The following is a 14037-nucleotide window of genomic DNA, read 5'->3' on the forward strand; positions in this document are numbered from 1 at the left end:
ATGTTTTATTTTTCCAACCTTATGTTTTATTGTTACCAAATTCTGTTTTAGCATGTCTAATTATTTGAAAGCATAAAAACAAGTTTCATTTATTCTTACAATAGCCTTGTGATTTTTTGCTCAGAAATTCTGTGTGCTGTGTTTTTTTTTAAGGCATAAAACATTCATTTAAACTATCTTTTAAGTAATGAAAATTAAACAAATTTTATTTTTTGGAAAATAAAGGTCATTTAATATTACAATTAAAACATTGAAGAAATATTGTATGATTATTCCTTAAAATAAGGTTTTAATAATTTTAGTAGTAGTAGTAGCAGCCTGTTACGTACATTCAACTCAACAATAGTAATATATTTCTGCATAGACCTGTTCTTTCGGAAAGGTAACTTTAAATGACTTCTGTTGTGATCTGGCGCTATAAAGAAAATATAATTAAATAAAATTAACTTGACCTTCAAGGGGGGCGGGGGGTGCCGTCCCCTCTAATATAATGGCAGGGGAAACACTGATATATATTGGGTTATATATGTTTTCTTTTTTTTTTCCACCAGGCTAATCGTCAAAGTTCTAATAAAAATTCCTTAAAAATGTCCACTCCATCAGACAAGGTCCTGAGGAAATTTGAAAACAAAATTAACCTGGGTAAGCTTTTTATTATTTAATCAAAAATTAAATTGAGAAAATGTGTGAAAAGCTGTATAGACTACAGATTTAGACTATTTATCCACAGAAAAAAAATAGTTTTGCTTTTTCTGATTCAAGTATCTTTGTTTCACAGATAAACTGAGCTATGCTGATTCTGTGATCAATAAAGTCACTGTGATGCAAAAGCAGAGGGAAGCAGACACGTATGTAATCTTGTTTTAGTATTATTTCTATACTATTATAGTATTGTTAGCAGTTTGAATTAGGTTTTATTTGTATATATTTATTTTCATTTTAGTTTTAGCTTTAGTCATTTTATTATGTGCTTTTGTCATTTTATTTGTGTTTTTGTGTATATTTGTATTTAGCTTTAATTTATTTTTAGTTTTAGTAATTACAAGAAAATTTAAAATGTGTGCCCTGGCAACTAACTAAAATAAAAATGGTTTGATTCTAATGTTTGTATTTTATGTCAGCTTTAATTTAACAAAAAGTATTGTTAATAGTTTTAGTTTTTAGTTACCAATAACAATGCAACAGACATGATTTTCATTCATTCATTAAGTCTTTAATCTTAAAGAGCTCATACATTTTTGCAGGTTTCGAGTAAAGGACAAATCAGACCGAGCTACTGTTGAACAGGTGTGTTTGTTTAAGCTTTATTTGTGATGATTTCACTAGAGCTCCAGCATTATTCAGTGGGATATTTGAATGTGACTGTACAGGTTTTGGACCCCCGTACACGTATGATTCTGTTTAAAATGCTCAGCAGAGGCGTCTTTTCAGAGATCAACGGCTGTATCAGCACAGGCAAAGAGGCAAGTTTGTTTTAATGTCATTGTAGTGTTATTGGTATGTTCATTAGTTTTAGTTCATTTATTATTTTAGTTATTTTAGTACTTGAGGTTAAAAATGAAAAATGTTGGGGGGGGGGTTTCCAGTCAATTTTTTTATTTTATTTCAAGTAGTGAAAAATGTTTTAGTTAACTATTATAACCCTGGTTTGTTTGGATGAAATCAGTAAAATTATCCCTTACTATATTTGTGGTACACTTGGGATCTTTTACTAAGAACTAATGTTAATGTTGCTTTTTTCATTTTTTTCTTTTGCTATTTAATTTTTTTCCTGCATTTTCCTGCACAAGGTTTTTAACCCATTTAATCCCAAATTTTTCCCAGATATGACATATATGAATTTGTGTGATATTTGTAAGGTTATTAAACAATCAATGTCAATTATTTAAAAAAATGATTGAAAAGTCAAAGTTTTTTGATCTTATTGTGCTGTGGTAACAGGACACCTGAAGATCATGTAGATCTACTCCTCCCATTTGCTGGTTGTAGGAGCGGATTATTTGAGGTTGCTGGAGGTAGTCATATGCCTTTCTTTCCTTGTTCCATCTCTTAACTGGTACCTCAGAGTAGACATTTTCCACATTGCTTGCAACAGTGACCACACTGTTGTCTCTCCACCTCACCAGTAGCTTTTCTCCTTCAGACAGAAATTCAGTGGAGCCCCTCGGTAACTTCTGGAATCCATTAATTGGTTTGAATGGCACATCAAACAACTGGTTTTGCCGCAGGGTCCCAGTGCACCCATATCCTCGCTTTGTCATCTCATCAATCAGGGATAATGTGGTGAAGAGGTTGTCATGCATGAAGTTGCATCCTCCTGGAACACCAGCTTTATCAGCCAAACCCAGCACTACGCTGAGCCCTTGACCTAGCCTGGTCTTTGGAAGAAGGGTATGCACTCCAGCATAAGGCTCCATGTGGTAGAGGTAACCCCCTGAGGATGCCAGGCTCCAAACCTTATAGCCATAGCGATTGGTTTTCCCTTTATGAACGGTTGTCATGCATGAAGTTGCATCCTCCTGGAACACCAGCTTTTTCAGCCAAACCCAGCACTATGCTGGGCCCTTGACCTAGCCCGGTCTTTGGAAGAAGGGTATGCACTCCAGCATAAGGCTCCATGTGGTAGAGGTAACCCCCTGAGGATGCCAGGCTCCAAACCTTATAGCCATAGCGGATTGGTTTTCCCTTTATGAACTGTTTGTACCTGTGGCGCCCATAGTAGGGAATCATGCTCTCATCAACTGACAGCCACTTACTAAATGGCAGAATTTTGTATGAGCTACTGAGCTCCTGAAAGATTGGCCTCACCTTAAAGAAGGGGTCATCGTTGCACTTTGTGTTGTCCACAACATGGATGGATGCCATAATTTCATCAAATCTGTTTCTTCTCATAGCATTGGAGATGCTGTTGTTGTGGACATCGTCATCTAGAGACCAGAGCAAATGCCGTCGTGGAACAGTACAATATCCAGAGGTGAGGAGCACACCATAGAATACCAGCAGTTCCTCCATGCTTAAATTAAGAGGTTTGTCTTTGTTCTGCACAAAGTAGAGATTTGACATTTCTATGGTAAGCTCTCTCAGAGTTGGTGGGTACATTGCTAAAAACACATCCAATGGATTTGCATTTGTTGCCTTTAGACATTGTGCTGCTGTTGGTTCATACACAATGTAGTCAGGCAAATGGCTTTTTGCTGGTTTTTTGGACTTTCTGAAATGCCTACTCTTGTTGTTCCTTTTAATCAGATGAGCAGAGATGCTTTCGGCACTGGTATGGTGGCAGTAGTAGCATATGAAGATAACAATAAAGAGGATGAAGCAGCTTCAAGCTTTTTTGTTAGACTTCTTGTTCGGATTGTGAAGTTTGGTTGGTCCTCGCAGGCAGGTTCAACCTCCTCAAAATGATCAGATCCAAACAGTTCTGCAGTAGAATTCAAGATTCTTGATGGTAGGTGAGCGGAGTCACCAGTAAAATCCATGTCAGATGCATTGCTATCACAGTCGCTTTCTATTGCATCCTTCTCTGTCTTTGGGACCACTGCTATATTGCAAATTGCAGGCCCTGGATCATCAGCATCAAGTAAATCCAAAACTTGACTTAAGGTCAGTCTGAAAGAGAGTTCATCAGAATAACACAGAATGACATATGGGGGACATAGACTCCCTGTGTTATACCACCGGTCACAATTGTGACCGTCTTCAATTATCAGCAGTTTGACAACAGAATAAACCATGTAATAATATAATTTCAATATGTATGTATAGATAACCCTTTCATGATGATGTATGCAAAAAATGTATAAGCTATTCAAAAATTAACTTGGAAAACTTACCTGTCATTTCTGAGCTTTGACACTATCCTTCCATTAAGATGGCAGTACCAGGAAATGAATGTGTATGGTCACATGGCCAAACTACCCAATAATGTTAGACCTGCCCTGAACTCATGTAGACATCTTAAATTTTCATTATATATGAACATGTGCTTCATAATACGAGTTGCTTTTTAATACTACAGAAAAATATGCGAGCAAAAATTGTGGTCACAATTGTGACCGGTGGGATTAAATGGGTTAAGCATCAGTTAATGTTTACTGATGTTTAATTGTACTGTGATCAGTGGAAAGTGTAGAAAAACATTAAGCACTGCTGTGTTCTGGTGTGCAGGTATCATAATGGAGAAGCTTATATTATTGACGTCTCTCAGTCCGTTGAGCACGATCATCCTCATGCTTTAGAGTTTCTTCGCAAGGATTGCAGCAATGTCAATGGTAATTATACAGCCTTTAATAGTAATAGATATTATTAATGTTAATGTCAACATCTCTGACTTTTTCCAGAAACATAATGTGGCAGTTATGACTGTGCGTGAGCTGTTTGAGTTTATCACAGACCCCTCAATCACAAGTGACAACATTAATCAGTATTTGGACAAGGTCAGTGAGTTGCATTGAAGCATTATCGTTTTTTTTTTTAAATTCATTTTGTTCTCTCAGACTTTTTCCAGAAACATAATGTGGCAGTTATGACTGTGCGTGAGCTGTTTGAGTTTATCACAGACCCCTCAATCACAAGTGACAACATTAATCAGTATTTGGACAAGGTCAGTGAGTTGCATTGAAGCATTATCGTTAATCCTAACTACAGGCTGTTTCTTTTTCTTGTGGCTTTTTGTGCATTCAGACAAGCTTGATGTGATTGGGTAGTAGAGCTAGGTAAAATATCGATTTCTCAATTTTAATCGATTCTTAAATCCAAGAACCTATTATTCTTCTTGCCTGTTTTCAGTTAATGAACGGAAAAGTGTAGCGCATTTCCCATCTAATAAATCGCAATAAGCTTTGTGCTTTGTTACTATTGATATGAAACAAAGTCTCAGATTTAAAATTCTGTCCATTTTATTACAATATTTAAACAATAAATGCTGTTTTGGCGCTGTTTAATGTGGAGTAACAGGTCGCTGTAGCGCCTCAGTTCAAGAGAAGCGGCAGCGCAAAAAGCACGTGAACTGATCGTCTACTTCACTTTAATACCAGTTTCAGCACAAAATAAACATGAATGAACATCAGAAGGTATGTAAAAAAAAAAAAAAAACTTACCGAAATCTGTATCCTGTCTCATGTAATTGCTCAATCAGGGTTTCAACTGCGAAAAGATGTCAGTGTAACAGCTTGTACACAATTTAACGTAACATCACATTTACCTTAGAAAAACCATAAACTCGCTAGTCAGCTAGAAAAATGAACTATAGAGGAGCATTTTGCTAAATATATGCACCGTATAACATATTCTTTCATTTTTTTCAAGTTTAATGTATGTTTGAATAAATCCGTCAGGTTTTTATGACAGCCAACATTTAAATGTTTATATTTCAAAAAACAATTTGGAGTTGAAATATAATTATGTAATTGTAACTTCATTATTATAAAAACTTCATTGAGTGTATTTTTTTGTATACAAAATCAAATCAGTTAATTTTAACCTTCAATATTATAGAAATGTAGTTGCCAGCTGACTTTACAGTATACGTTTTTTTTTTCTTGAGAAAATTGATTATGTACTATACCTGATATATATTCAAAACAATCAATACTGAATCAAATCAAATTGAATCGCAAGCTTGTGAATCAGAATCATATTGTGAAATTTGTGTCAAAACCCAGCCCTATTGGGTACATACTGTACATGTGTTTTTTAGCATTTGTTGTAGATTGACTAAATATGTTTGTGGTTTACCTGCAGGCGATGGAGATAGCATCTGAAAGAACTGCAGAGGAAAGATCCAATCAGGACAAAGTTGATGAGGAGGTGAACTCATTTTTAACATTTCTCAACATTTGCATCCCTGTCCAAGCTACCAGAGTTCACACAGTCATGGAAAATTGTAGAATTATTAAATAGTAATGTGCAGTCCTGAAAAAGTCATGGAAATTAGATGTAATGAAAATGTAAAATATCATTGAAACATTCTTTCTGTGGTAAATATGAGGGTTTTTTTCTTTTTGGTTTTCCCCGCTCTAAAATAGTCAAGATAATAGTAAAATATTGCTCTTTGTGAGCACTTGTATAGAGTAAAGGTCAGTGTTGTTATAGTTAACCTAATCTAAAACTATTAAAAATAATTTTCATTAATTGAAATAATGCTGAAATAAAATATGAATTGAACTTGACAAATTTAAACTAGACAAACAAAAATTAGAAACGTTGGCTACAATTTTATAAACTAACCAAAGCTTAAGCTAAACTACTAAAACTGAAATAAAATTAATGAATTAAATTTTTTTTTTAAATAATAAAAATGACAAACACCACAATTAATAAAACTAAAATGAAAGCAAAAAATATAAAAAATAAAGCTAATACAAAGTATTAATAATAAATACTATAACAGTATATAAATAATACTAAAATAAAACTGGTAAACACTTGCAAATTTTGTAATATCTCATATACACAAACACACACATATATATATACACACATACAGGTGCATCTCAATAAATTAGAATGTCGTGGAAAAGTTAATTTATTTCAGTAATTCAACTCAAATTGTGAAACTTGTGTATTAAATAAATTCAATGCACACAGACTGAAGTAGTTTAAGTCTTTGGTTCTTTTAATTGTGATGACTACTACAGTCTGTGTGCATTGCATTTATTTAATACACGAGTTTCACAATTTGAGTTGAATTACTGAAATAAATGAACTTTTCCACGACATTCTAATTTATTGAGATGCACCTGTATACACCAGTCTGTCCATTGATGGTCGTTGTGAAGACATTTGTACACAAAATATAATTTTTAACACTTCAAGGAATCATACAAATGGAAATAGAAATTCTTAGCTATCTCTATAAAATGATTTTGTTAAAAAACCCATGTAGTACAGCAATCATGAAACCAGAAAGGTCAGTGTTGTGGGAACCTTTTCTAATGATTCACAGGTGGATCTGTCTCAAAACAGGTGTTTAAGAAAGCCTACATTCCACGCACACTTACTGAAGTCACCCATTATGAGAGGGATGTGGACGCAATGTTGAAGAAAAAGGAGGAGGCTTCTTCTGAAGATACAAACACAGACAATGTGCGTCTCACCACCCTAAATGAAAAAGAATGAACTAATGCTCTGAGAACTAGTAGCAGTGGATGAAATGATCTGTTTTCCATTACAGATCCTCTACCAGACAGTGACAGGCCTCAGGAAGGATCTTTCTGCTGTGCAAACTGTGAGGAGAATGCGTTTTTGTTTTTAAGAAGACCATGTGGCGCATTAATGATTAATGCTATTAATGCACCCACTAGGTCTCTTTGGAATTTTCTTTGCCTACATGGCATGTGGGAGGATTAAGACAGAGAATATAAACAACAGCCATTGCCAAACGTAATGACAATGAGAAATCAGATTAAAAATGCTGTTGCTGAATTTTTTATTTAACAGGTACCCTCGATACTGGAAGACTCCACAAAGGATGATAGTTCAAGCTCTGAGGGAGAGGAGGAGGATGAAGACGATGATGAGAAGTCAGAAGGGGAAGACACAGGAGAGGGTGGCAGCCACACTGAGGAAGCACAACTGGACAGAAAAGTACCTAATGGGAACAGAAAATGTTGCAACAGATGAATTGCGTTCATGGGTTGTGAGAATACGTTTGTATTTCTGTGTCTTTCAGGAAAGAAAGAAAATGGTTAAAGAAGCTCAGAGGGAGAAAAGAAAAAATAATGTGCCAAAGTATGTGAAAAAGCGCAAGGAGAAAGTTGCCAAAATGAAGAAAGGAAGATGAATATGGTTGAGATGAAGGTGAACTGAGATTATAGCAGAAATGCTACTTGACTGATGGTACCAGTATTTAAGCTGGGAACTATTGCTGATGAAATCAGTCCCGTAACAATTATAAACACCTGATATTAGCATCATATTTTTTAAATGTTTATTAAAAGTATTCTTTTTAATAAACGTATACTTTCTTTGATATACTGCTTGAATGGTGGGTAAAATATGTTTTAATGCAGACTGACAATTCAAATCAATTTTTGTTATAGTGAAACATTTAATTTATATTGTGCAGAACAGTTTACACAAATATTCATGTTTTACAAGGCAACATGCTGTTAAAAATAATGCACTCTTTCATATTTAAGTGACAAAATCCTCTTTACAATCCTCTATACATCTTGTACATTTAACATTTATTTTAAAGTAAATGTCATATTGGTACAAAACTGTTTATTACATGACATACACTACCTTTCAAAAGTTTGGGTCGTAAGAGTTTTATTTTTATTATTTTTTGGAAGAAGATAAAAAAAAAATACAGTAAAATTGTAATATTGTGAAATAATTTAAACCGTTTAATATAACTGTTTTCTATTTTAATATTTTTAAATGTAACTTATTCCTGTGATGCAAAGCTCAGTGTCTTCAGTGTCACATGATCCGTCAGAAATCATTCTAATATGCTGATATTGGTACAAAACTGTTTATTACATGACATACACTACCTTTCAAAAGTTTGGGTCGTAAGAGTTTTATTTTTATTATTTTTTGGAAGAAGATAAAAAAAAAATACAGTAAAATTGTAATATTGTGAAATAATTTAAATCGTTTAATATAACTGTTTTCTATTTTAATATTTTTAAATGTAACTTATTCCTGTGATGCAAAGCTCAGTGTCTTCAGTGTCACATGATCTGTCAGAAATCATTCTAATATGCTGAATTATTGTTTTATTTTGTAGAAACTGATTTTTAGGATTTTTTGTTGAATAGAAATTTGAAAAGATCAAATTTATTTTAAATAGAAATGTTTTACAGCAATGTAAATGTATTTACTGTCACTTTTTATCAAATTAATTAATCCTTGCTGAATAAAAGTAGTCATTAAAAAAAAAAAAGAATGAATAAATAAATAAAAAAATCTTGCATGGGCCAAACTTTTGAACAGTCGTGTACATTCACTTAGACTGGACGTTCAGAGTAACAAAATAAGAAATGTAACATTATAAACACTTACAAAGTGGGACAATTTGCACTATTAAAAAAGAGCTGTTCCTGTGACCATTCAGATATAGTGTTTGATTTGAGGCTCAGAGAGACAACTAGCGAATGCCCTCTACATAGTTAGCAGGCAGCATACCCGACCTCGCCGTTCTCTGTACCGTTCCATACATCCAGCCTTCATCGATTGGCTGCACGTTCTGAATGATGTCACCGTCCCGGAACGACACCTCATCGTAATCCTGCGCCGTGTAGTCATACAGGGCCCTGTACACAGTCTGATGACCAAGTTTTTGTGCAATACAAGTAAGTATTTTATGGTACTGAATACATTTTAATCAAACAGAGTGTATATGCTACATAATATTGTAGAAAATCAGGACTCACCATGCTCATGTGTTGTGACCTCCGCTGCATTGACCTCAGTGAATGCATGCTTGTCTGATGCATGTAGCTGTGCCCATGGCTGTGGCCACTGGGATAGTATGCACCAGGGAGAACAGGTGCTAAAACAACAATTATCAGGATGATCTTGACCTTCAATAGTACTATTTTGCTTGTAAGTTTGATATTTTGATTTAGGTGATATACTGATTTCGCTTTTTGTAGGGTTTACTACCAGGTGTGAGCATCTCACATTAGAGAACTTACCCACAATGACGCCAGGTCTTCGATCCATTTCCATGATGTACTGATGAACCCCCTTGTGTGTGCTGTTCCCCACCGTCTCATGGTTAGGTGTCATCTGAGCCTGTACCAGGTACGTCCCGCGAGTTCCCTGGGTGACCCCATGCAAACCTGACACCTCAAAATCCTTATGATACTTTGCCTGCAAGAATGGAGATGTCAGCTTTTTCATCCACATGTAAGTATGATGTATACAGTGTTCAAATTGTGTCAAAGATCTTGGGGGGGTCCCCCTAACCAGACCCCCCTCCACTCCCCCTTCAAAATAAATAAATAAATAAAACCTTGTATAAATATGATTCATATTTTTTGTCTTGTTATCGTTGAGAAAACTTAATTCTAAGATAAAAGCTTGTTTTACGATGATCAGTGAATTATGTGCACCAAACAATCACTAAGCAAAGAATAATTAAATATCTATCCTTGGGGTGTGCAATATAGACAAAAAAAAAATCTCGATATTTTCTGGGATTTTATCGATAAGGATAATCAGACGACATTTTACTGAGTGTGTTGCGCTGCAGGACTGCAGTGGACAGCTGACTCCTAAAGTTTTTGATATTCTTCATATTCTGCGTGGTCAGTTCACAGCAGTGATAGAAATTAATAACTTCCAACAAGTTTAAAGTGATGTTTACTCTTTATGGGCATTTTTACCTTTATAAAGCCTTTTTTTTTCTAGAAAATCATTATCATTAAAATCATTATCAACAAAATTCATCTTTGCAATGCTGAGGAAACACAGAAGCTGCATCTGAAGTGGCATTCAGATGTACTTACACATTGTTTAATGCAAGACATGAATGCATTTAACCTGCGGTTACAAATGCATAAATGTTTTGATATTTTAATCCTAAAACATTGAATACTGATATTTAAAAATATATACTTTAAATGTGAAATTAAAACCGCCAATAGGTGGCACTGGCAGCAAGTCACTGTTACTGTTATTAAATTACTAAATCACTATTATTATTTTTTTGTTGGCGAAATAGAGCAAAACTAGTTGCAGTTGGCTGGATGTGTGCAAAAAATGGTGTCTAAAACGTAGTCTATTAATATTAACTTCTTGTTTATTTAAGTGTTGTATAAAATCACTATCACATTTGTGATTTTTGCGAGAGAGAAAAATGTCACTCTTCGTGTGATATTGATTAACTATATGAAATGATAGAAATATACACATTTTCTGCCCCCATCTTGAATTTTGGGAGCATTCTGCATTTTAAGACTGAATCATGCAGTGAAAGAACGCACTCTTAATGAGCACAATCAGTCTAGCTAGTGTTTAAGCACTCATAACTCCTCTTATAATCTGTATGATAAATTAATCTCTTACTTTTATCGTCTGCACATTTGTTGCTTATGATGAGGGAATTCACAAGTTTCAGTCTGAACAAAATTCAGCGATGACTAATCTGTCAGTTATATAAAAAATTGTCTTTGATCTTTCAAGATGTTTAATGGCAGTCAGCAGGCGTTGCAGTGCATCAGTCCAAAAGAAGTGAAATAAAAAGCGCCCATCCACAATAAAAAGTGTCTCACACGGCTCCGGGGGGTGAACAAAGGCCTCCTGAAAAATAACCATATTTAAAACGTAATAATCAATTTAATCTAGCTTGCACTCACTGTTGTAAACGGAAGCAGCTCCGGGTGGATGACGTCGGCGTTGTGCATGCGCCGCTCAGAAGTGACGAACTCGGAAGCGCAGGGGAGAGATCAAAACAAAACAACGGTCACGAATTAGAAGTACATAACGAGGATTTGTAAATAAGGATGTCGGAGGATTTCGATATAAGCCAAGAGAAGACTGGTTTTCCTTTGCTAAAGTAAGGAAACTGTGCTTCCCTTGCTCCTGTAAACAAACGTTGGTTTTCACGAGACACACCGGCGCGAAGGCATTTGTTCACCCCCCGGAGCCGTGTAAGACACTTTTTATTATGGATGGATGCTTTTTATTTCACTTCTTTTGGACTGAAGCACTGCAACACCCGCTGACTGCCATTAAACAGCTTGAAAGATCAAAGACAATTTTTAATATAACTCCGACTGAATTCGTCTGAAAGAAGAAAGTCATATACACCTAGGATGCCTTAAGGGTGAGTAATTTATGGGCTAATTTTCATTTTTGGGTGAACTAACCCTTTAATGCTTATGGATGTGTACACTACCATTAAGAAGTTTGGGGTCAGTAAGAATAATACTTTTATTCAGCAAGGATGCATTGAATTGAGTCTTAAAATGCTGTTCTTTTGAACTTTTATTCATCAAATAATGCAAAAAATGTATCATAGTTTCCACAAAATCTGGTTTAAACATTGATAATAATAAGAAAAATATCTTGAGCAGCAAATCAGCATATTAGAATGATTTCTGAAGGATCATGTGACACTGAAGACTGGAGTAATGATGCTGAAAATCCAGCTTTGCCATCACAGGAATATATTACATATTTATTTAGAATAGAAAACATTTTAAACTGTAATAATATTTCACAATATTACTCCTTTTTCCCCACTGTATTTTTGATCAAATAAATTCAGGATAGGTCAGCATAAGAGACTTCTTTCAAAAACATCTTACTGACCCCAAACTTTTGGACAGTATGTATGTTTGAGAAATAAATGCTTGAATATCTAGTACACTAATTTATCAAATTTACATATTTGCTTTTTTACATTTGGCTACATGAGTTTTTCTGCATTTTCCAGCATACATTACTGATCTGATCCTGGGCCTTCCTCAGTCTCTGTAGCTCTGGAGTATCCAAGACAAATTTGAGGCCCCGACCCTTACTCTGTTCAAAATCCTTCCTGTATTTGACCTGTAGAACAAGAAAACCAGGAAGTTGGTATGGTGTTCTGAGTGGTTTTAAGTGCGTTCCTGTTTGGTTGCGAGGGAGTTCTGTATGGTTGTTTCTAGTCCAGATTTGAGCTTATCTTTTTTTTTTCTTCAAATCCCTAACACAAAGTATGACCAATATTAAATGCAGCAGACTAATTTTGTGTTATGCAAGTACATAAAATATATATTTCGCTGACCTATCTTTCAGAAAAAAAATACATTTTCTGTCATAATGCCAGGATTAGGCCGCAGTATAGACTTGGCAGCATCTTTGGGCTGCCAGGTGGAGAAGCTGAGGGGATCGGCCAGGGCACCACGGAGTAGACAGCTGCCTTGCTTTTCTCCATGCTGACCTCAAAGTATCACACCCAGTCCCTCCCTGGCAGCCGAAACACTCACGTGGCTGTAAGTGATTGTCTCATCCCTTTGAATTGTCTCTACCAAAAGCAACATTTACATTTAGTCATTTTGCAGATGCTTTTATCCACAGCAACTTACAATTAACAAATAACATTATCCTACCCTAGATATGCCCCCTTTAGATTTAGAGCAGTATTTTCAAAATATATTTTTATCATGTGTAATAATGTGATTAAAGTGTACTACACATTACATAGTGAACAAGTGATCTTACCTGACTTTGGAGCTCGCTTTGCTGTCTCAGTCGTAGGTTCTCTGGGGTGTCTGTCACAATTGTAAAGGTCTGTTTTGGATAGTGCCTTTTTGGAGAAAGGAAGTGAGTCATTTTGGGCTTTTGGACTCTACCATATTCATGTTCTATCAAATAAGTAGAATTCAGGTTATTAGTAAACATTTATTTTATGTATTTTCAACACCTCCCATTTAACTACAAATTACCAGTGTATATGAATGTAAGTAATTAATAAACTGGTATTTTTAAGGCAATTAACATACGCGTTGCAGTAGGGCTTCTTCTCATATCCCTTGTAGTTGTTCATGTTGAGAGTCATTTTACACACCTCACAATGGAAGCATCCTTTGTGCCAATACTGCAAAACGTAGAGAGATGGAAACCGCACATAAAACTCAATCCATGAAAGATATTCATGAAAGCACATTATCCAGAAGCATTTATACATTTTTAGTTATAAGCATCGGAAGGAAGAGAACATACCTTGTCCAGGCAGTTCACTTTCTCTGTTGCGTAGACGATTTTCCCACAGCGTGCGCAATGAGGATTCATTTTTAAACTGTTGCGATGGTCCGGGAAAATAGCATAACTTCTCCAGTCACTCCGATAATCCACTAACTTGTACAATATCTCAGATATGTCAGACTTGCTGCAGCATGCGGTGAGTTTATGTCGCAGAGCTTTAAATCGCGTGGCTAGCGAGTGTTTATCAGCGTGCTGCTGGTCTCGCAGTGAGGGAACTGGAGCAAAGATGCGTGAGATTTCACCAAACATCACCCACTGAGACTGTTGGAGGAGCAATCAAACACTGACCGCGGGGATTTGGCTTTTCTGTACATGCTCAAAGAGCCAAAAAGA

At 35.4% G+C, this 14037-nt stretch overlaps 2 protein-coding genes across 3 annotated transcripts in view; one reads left to right on the forward strand and one right to left on the reverse strand.

Moving 5' to 3' along the window:
- The window catches only part of LOC107722501 (serine/threonine-protein kinase RIO1-like), a 33108-nt gene extending 24851 nt beyond the window's left edge, over positions 1 to 8257 (forward strand). Inside the window, exons 5-17 of the mRNA XM_016530866.1 lie at positions 552 to 642; positions 779 to 848; positions 1245 to 1287; positions 1371 to 1467; positions 2895 to 2974; positions 3247 to 3362; positions 4168 to 4271; positions 4497 to 4603; positions 5743 to 5808; positions 6967 to 7086; positions 7175 to 7228; positions 7441 to 7587; positions 7673 to 8257. Coding sequence (XP_016386352.1) covers positions 552 to 642; positions 779 to 848; positions 1245 to 1287; positions 1371 to 1467; positions 2895 to 2974; positions 3247 to 3362; positions 4168 to 4271; positions 4497 to 4603; positions 5743 to 5808; positions 6967 to 7086; positions 7175 to 7228; positions 7441 to 7587; positions 7673 to 7783 — 1206 coding nt within the window. The 3' untranslated portion in view covers positions 7784 to 8257. The remainder of the gene's footprint in view (positions 1 to 551; positions 643 to 778; positions 849 to 1244; positions 1288 to 1370; positions 1468 to 2894; positions 2975 to 3246; positions 3363 to 4167; positions 4272 to 4496; positions 4604 to 5742; positions 5809 to 6966; positions 7087 to 7174; positions 7229 to 7440; positions 7588 to 7672) is intronic.
- Positions 8258 to 8939: 682 nt separating this feature from the next.
- LOC107722518 (LIM zinc-binding domain-containing Nebulette-like) lies at positions 8940 to 13928 on the reverse strand. Of its 2 annotated transcripts, XM_016530881.1 has the most exons (7): positions 13663 to 13928; positions 13443 to 13537; positions 13162 to 13246; positions 12400 to 12507; positions 9648 to 9825; positions 9384 to 9502; positions 8940 to 9274 (listed from the first exon to the last, which is right to left on the reverse strand). In XM_016530881.1, the coding sequence occupies exons 1-7, from the start codon at positions 13729 to 13731 to the stop codon at positions 9098 to 9100; spliced, it is 831 nt and encodes a 276-aa protein (XP_016386367.1). In that variant the 5' UTR covers positions 13732 to 13928; the 3' UTR covers positions 8940 to 9097. The 2 variants fall into 2 exon arrangements, with proteins under 2 accessions (XP_016386367.1, XP_016386368.1); XM_016530882.1 differs by lacking the exon at positions 12400 to 12507.
- Between the last annotated feature and the right edge of the window lie 109 nt (positions 13929 to 14037).

The sequence above is a fragment of the Sinocyclocheilus rhinocerous genome, unplaced genomic scaffold (assembly GCF_001515625.1).
Source record: "Sinocyclocheilus rhinocerous isolate Xijiao unplaced genomic scaffold, SAMN03320098_v1.1 scaffold541, whole genome shotgun sequence".
Classification (NCBI taxonomy): Eukaryota; Metazoa; Chordata; class Actinopteri; order Cypriniformes; family Cyprinidae; genus Sinocyclocheilus; species Sinocyclocheilus rhinocerous.

Bases quoted from the DNA above. Each gene is read 5' to 3' on its own strand.
- LOC107722518 (XM_016530881.1), bottom strand. From the start codon at position 13,731: ATGAATCCTCATTGCGCACGCTGTGGGAAAATCGTCTACGCAACAGAG. The intron at 9,826-12,399 runs GTATGCTGGAAA...CCATTCTTGCAG, and splicing joins CCCAGGATCAGATCAGTAAT to GCAAAGTATCATAAGGATTT. The intron at 9,275-9,383 runs GTGAGTCCTGAT...CTTGGTCATCAG, and splicing joins GGTCACAACACATGAGCATG to ACTGTGTACAGGGCCCTGTA.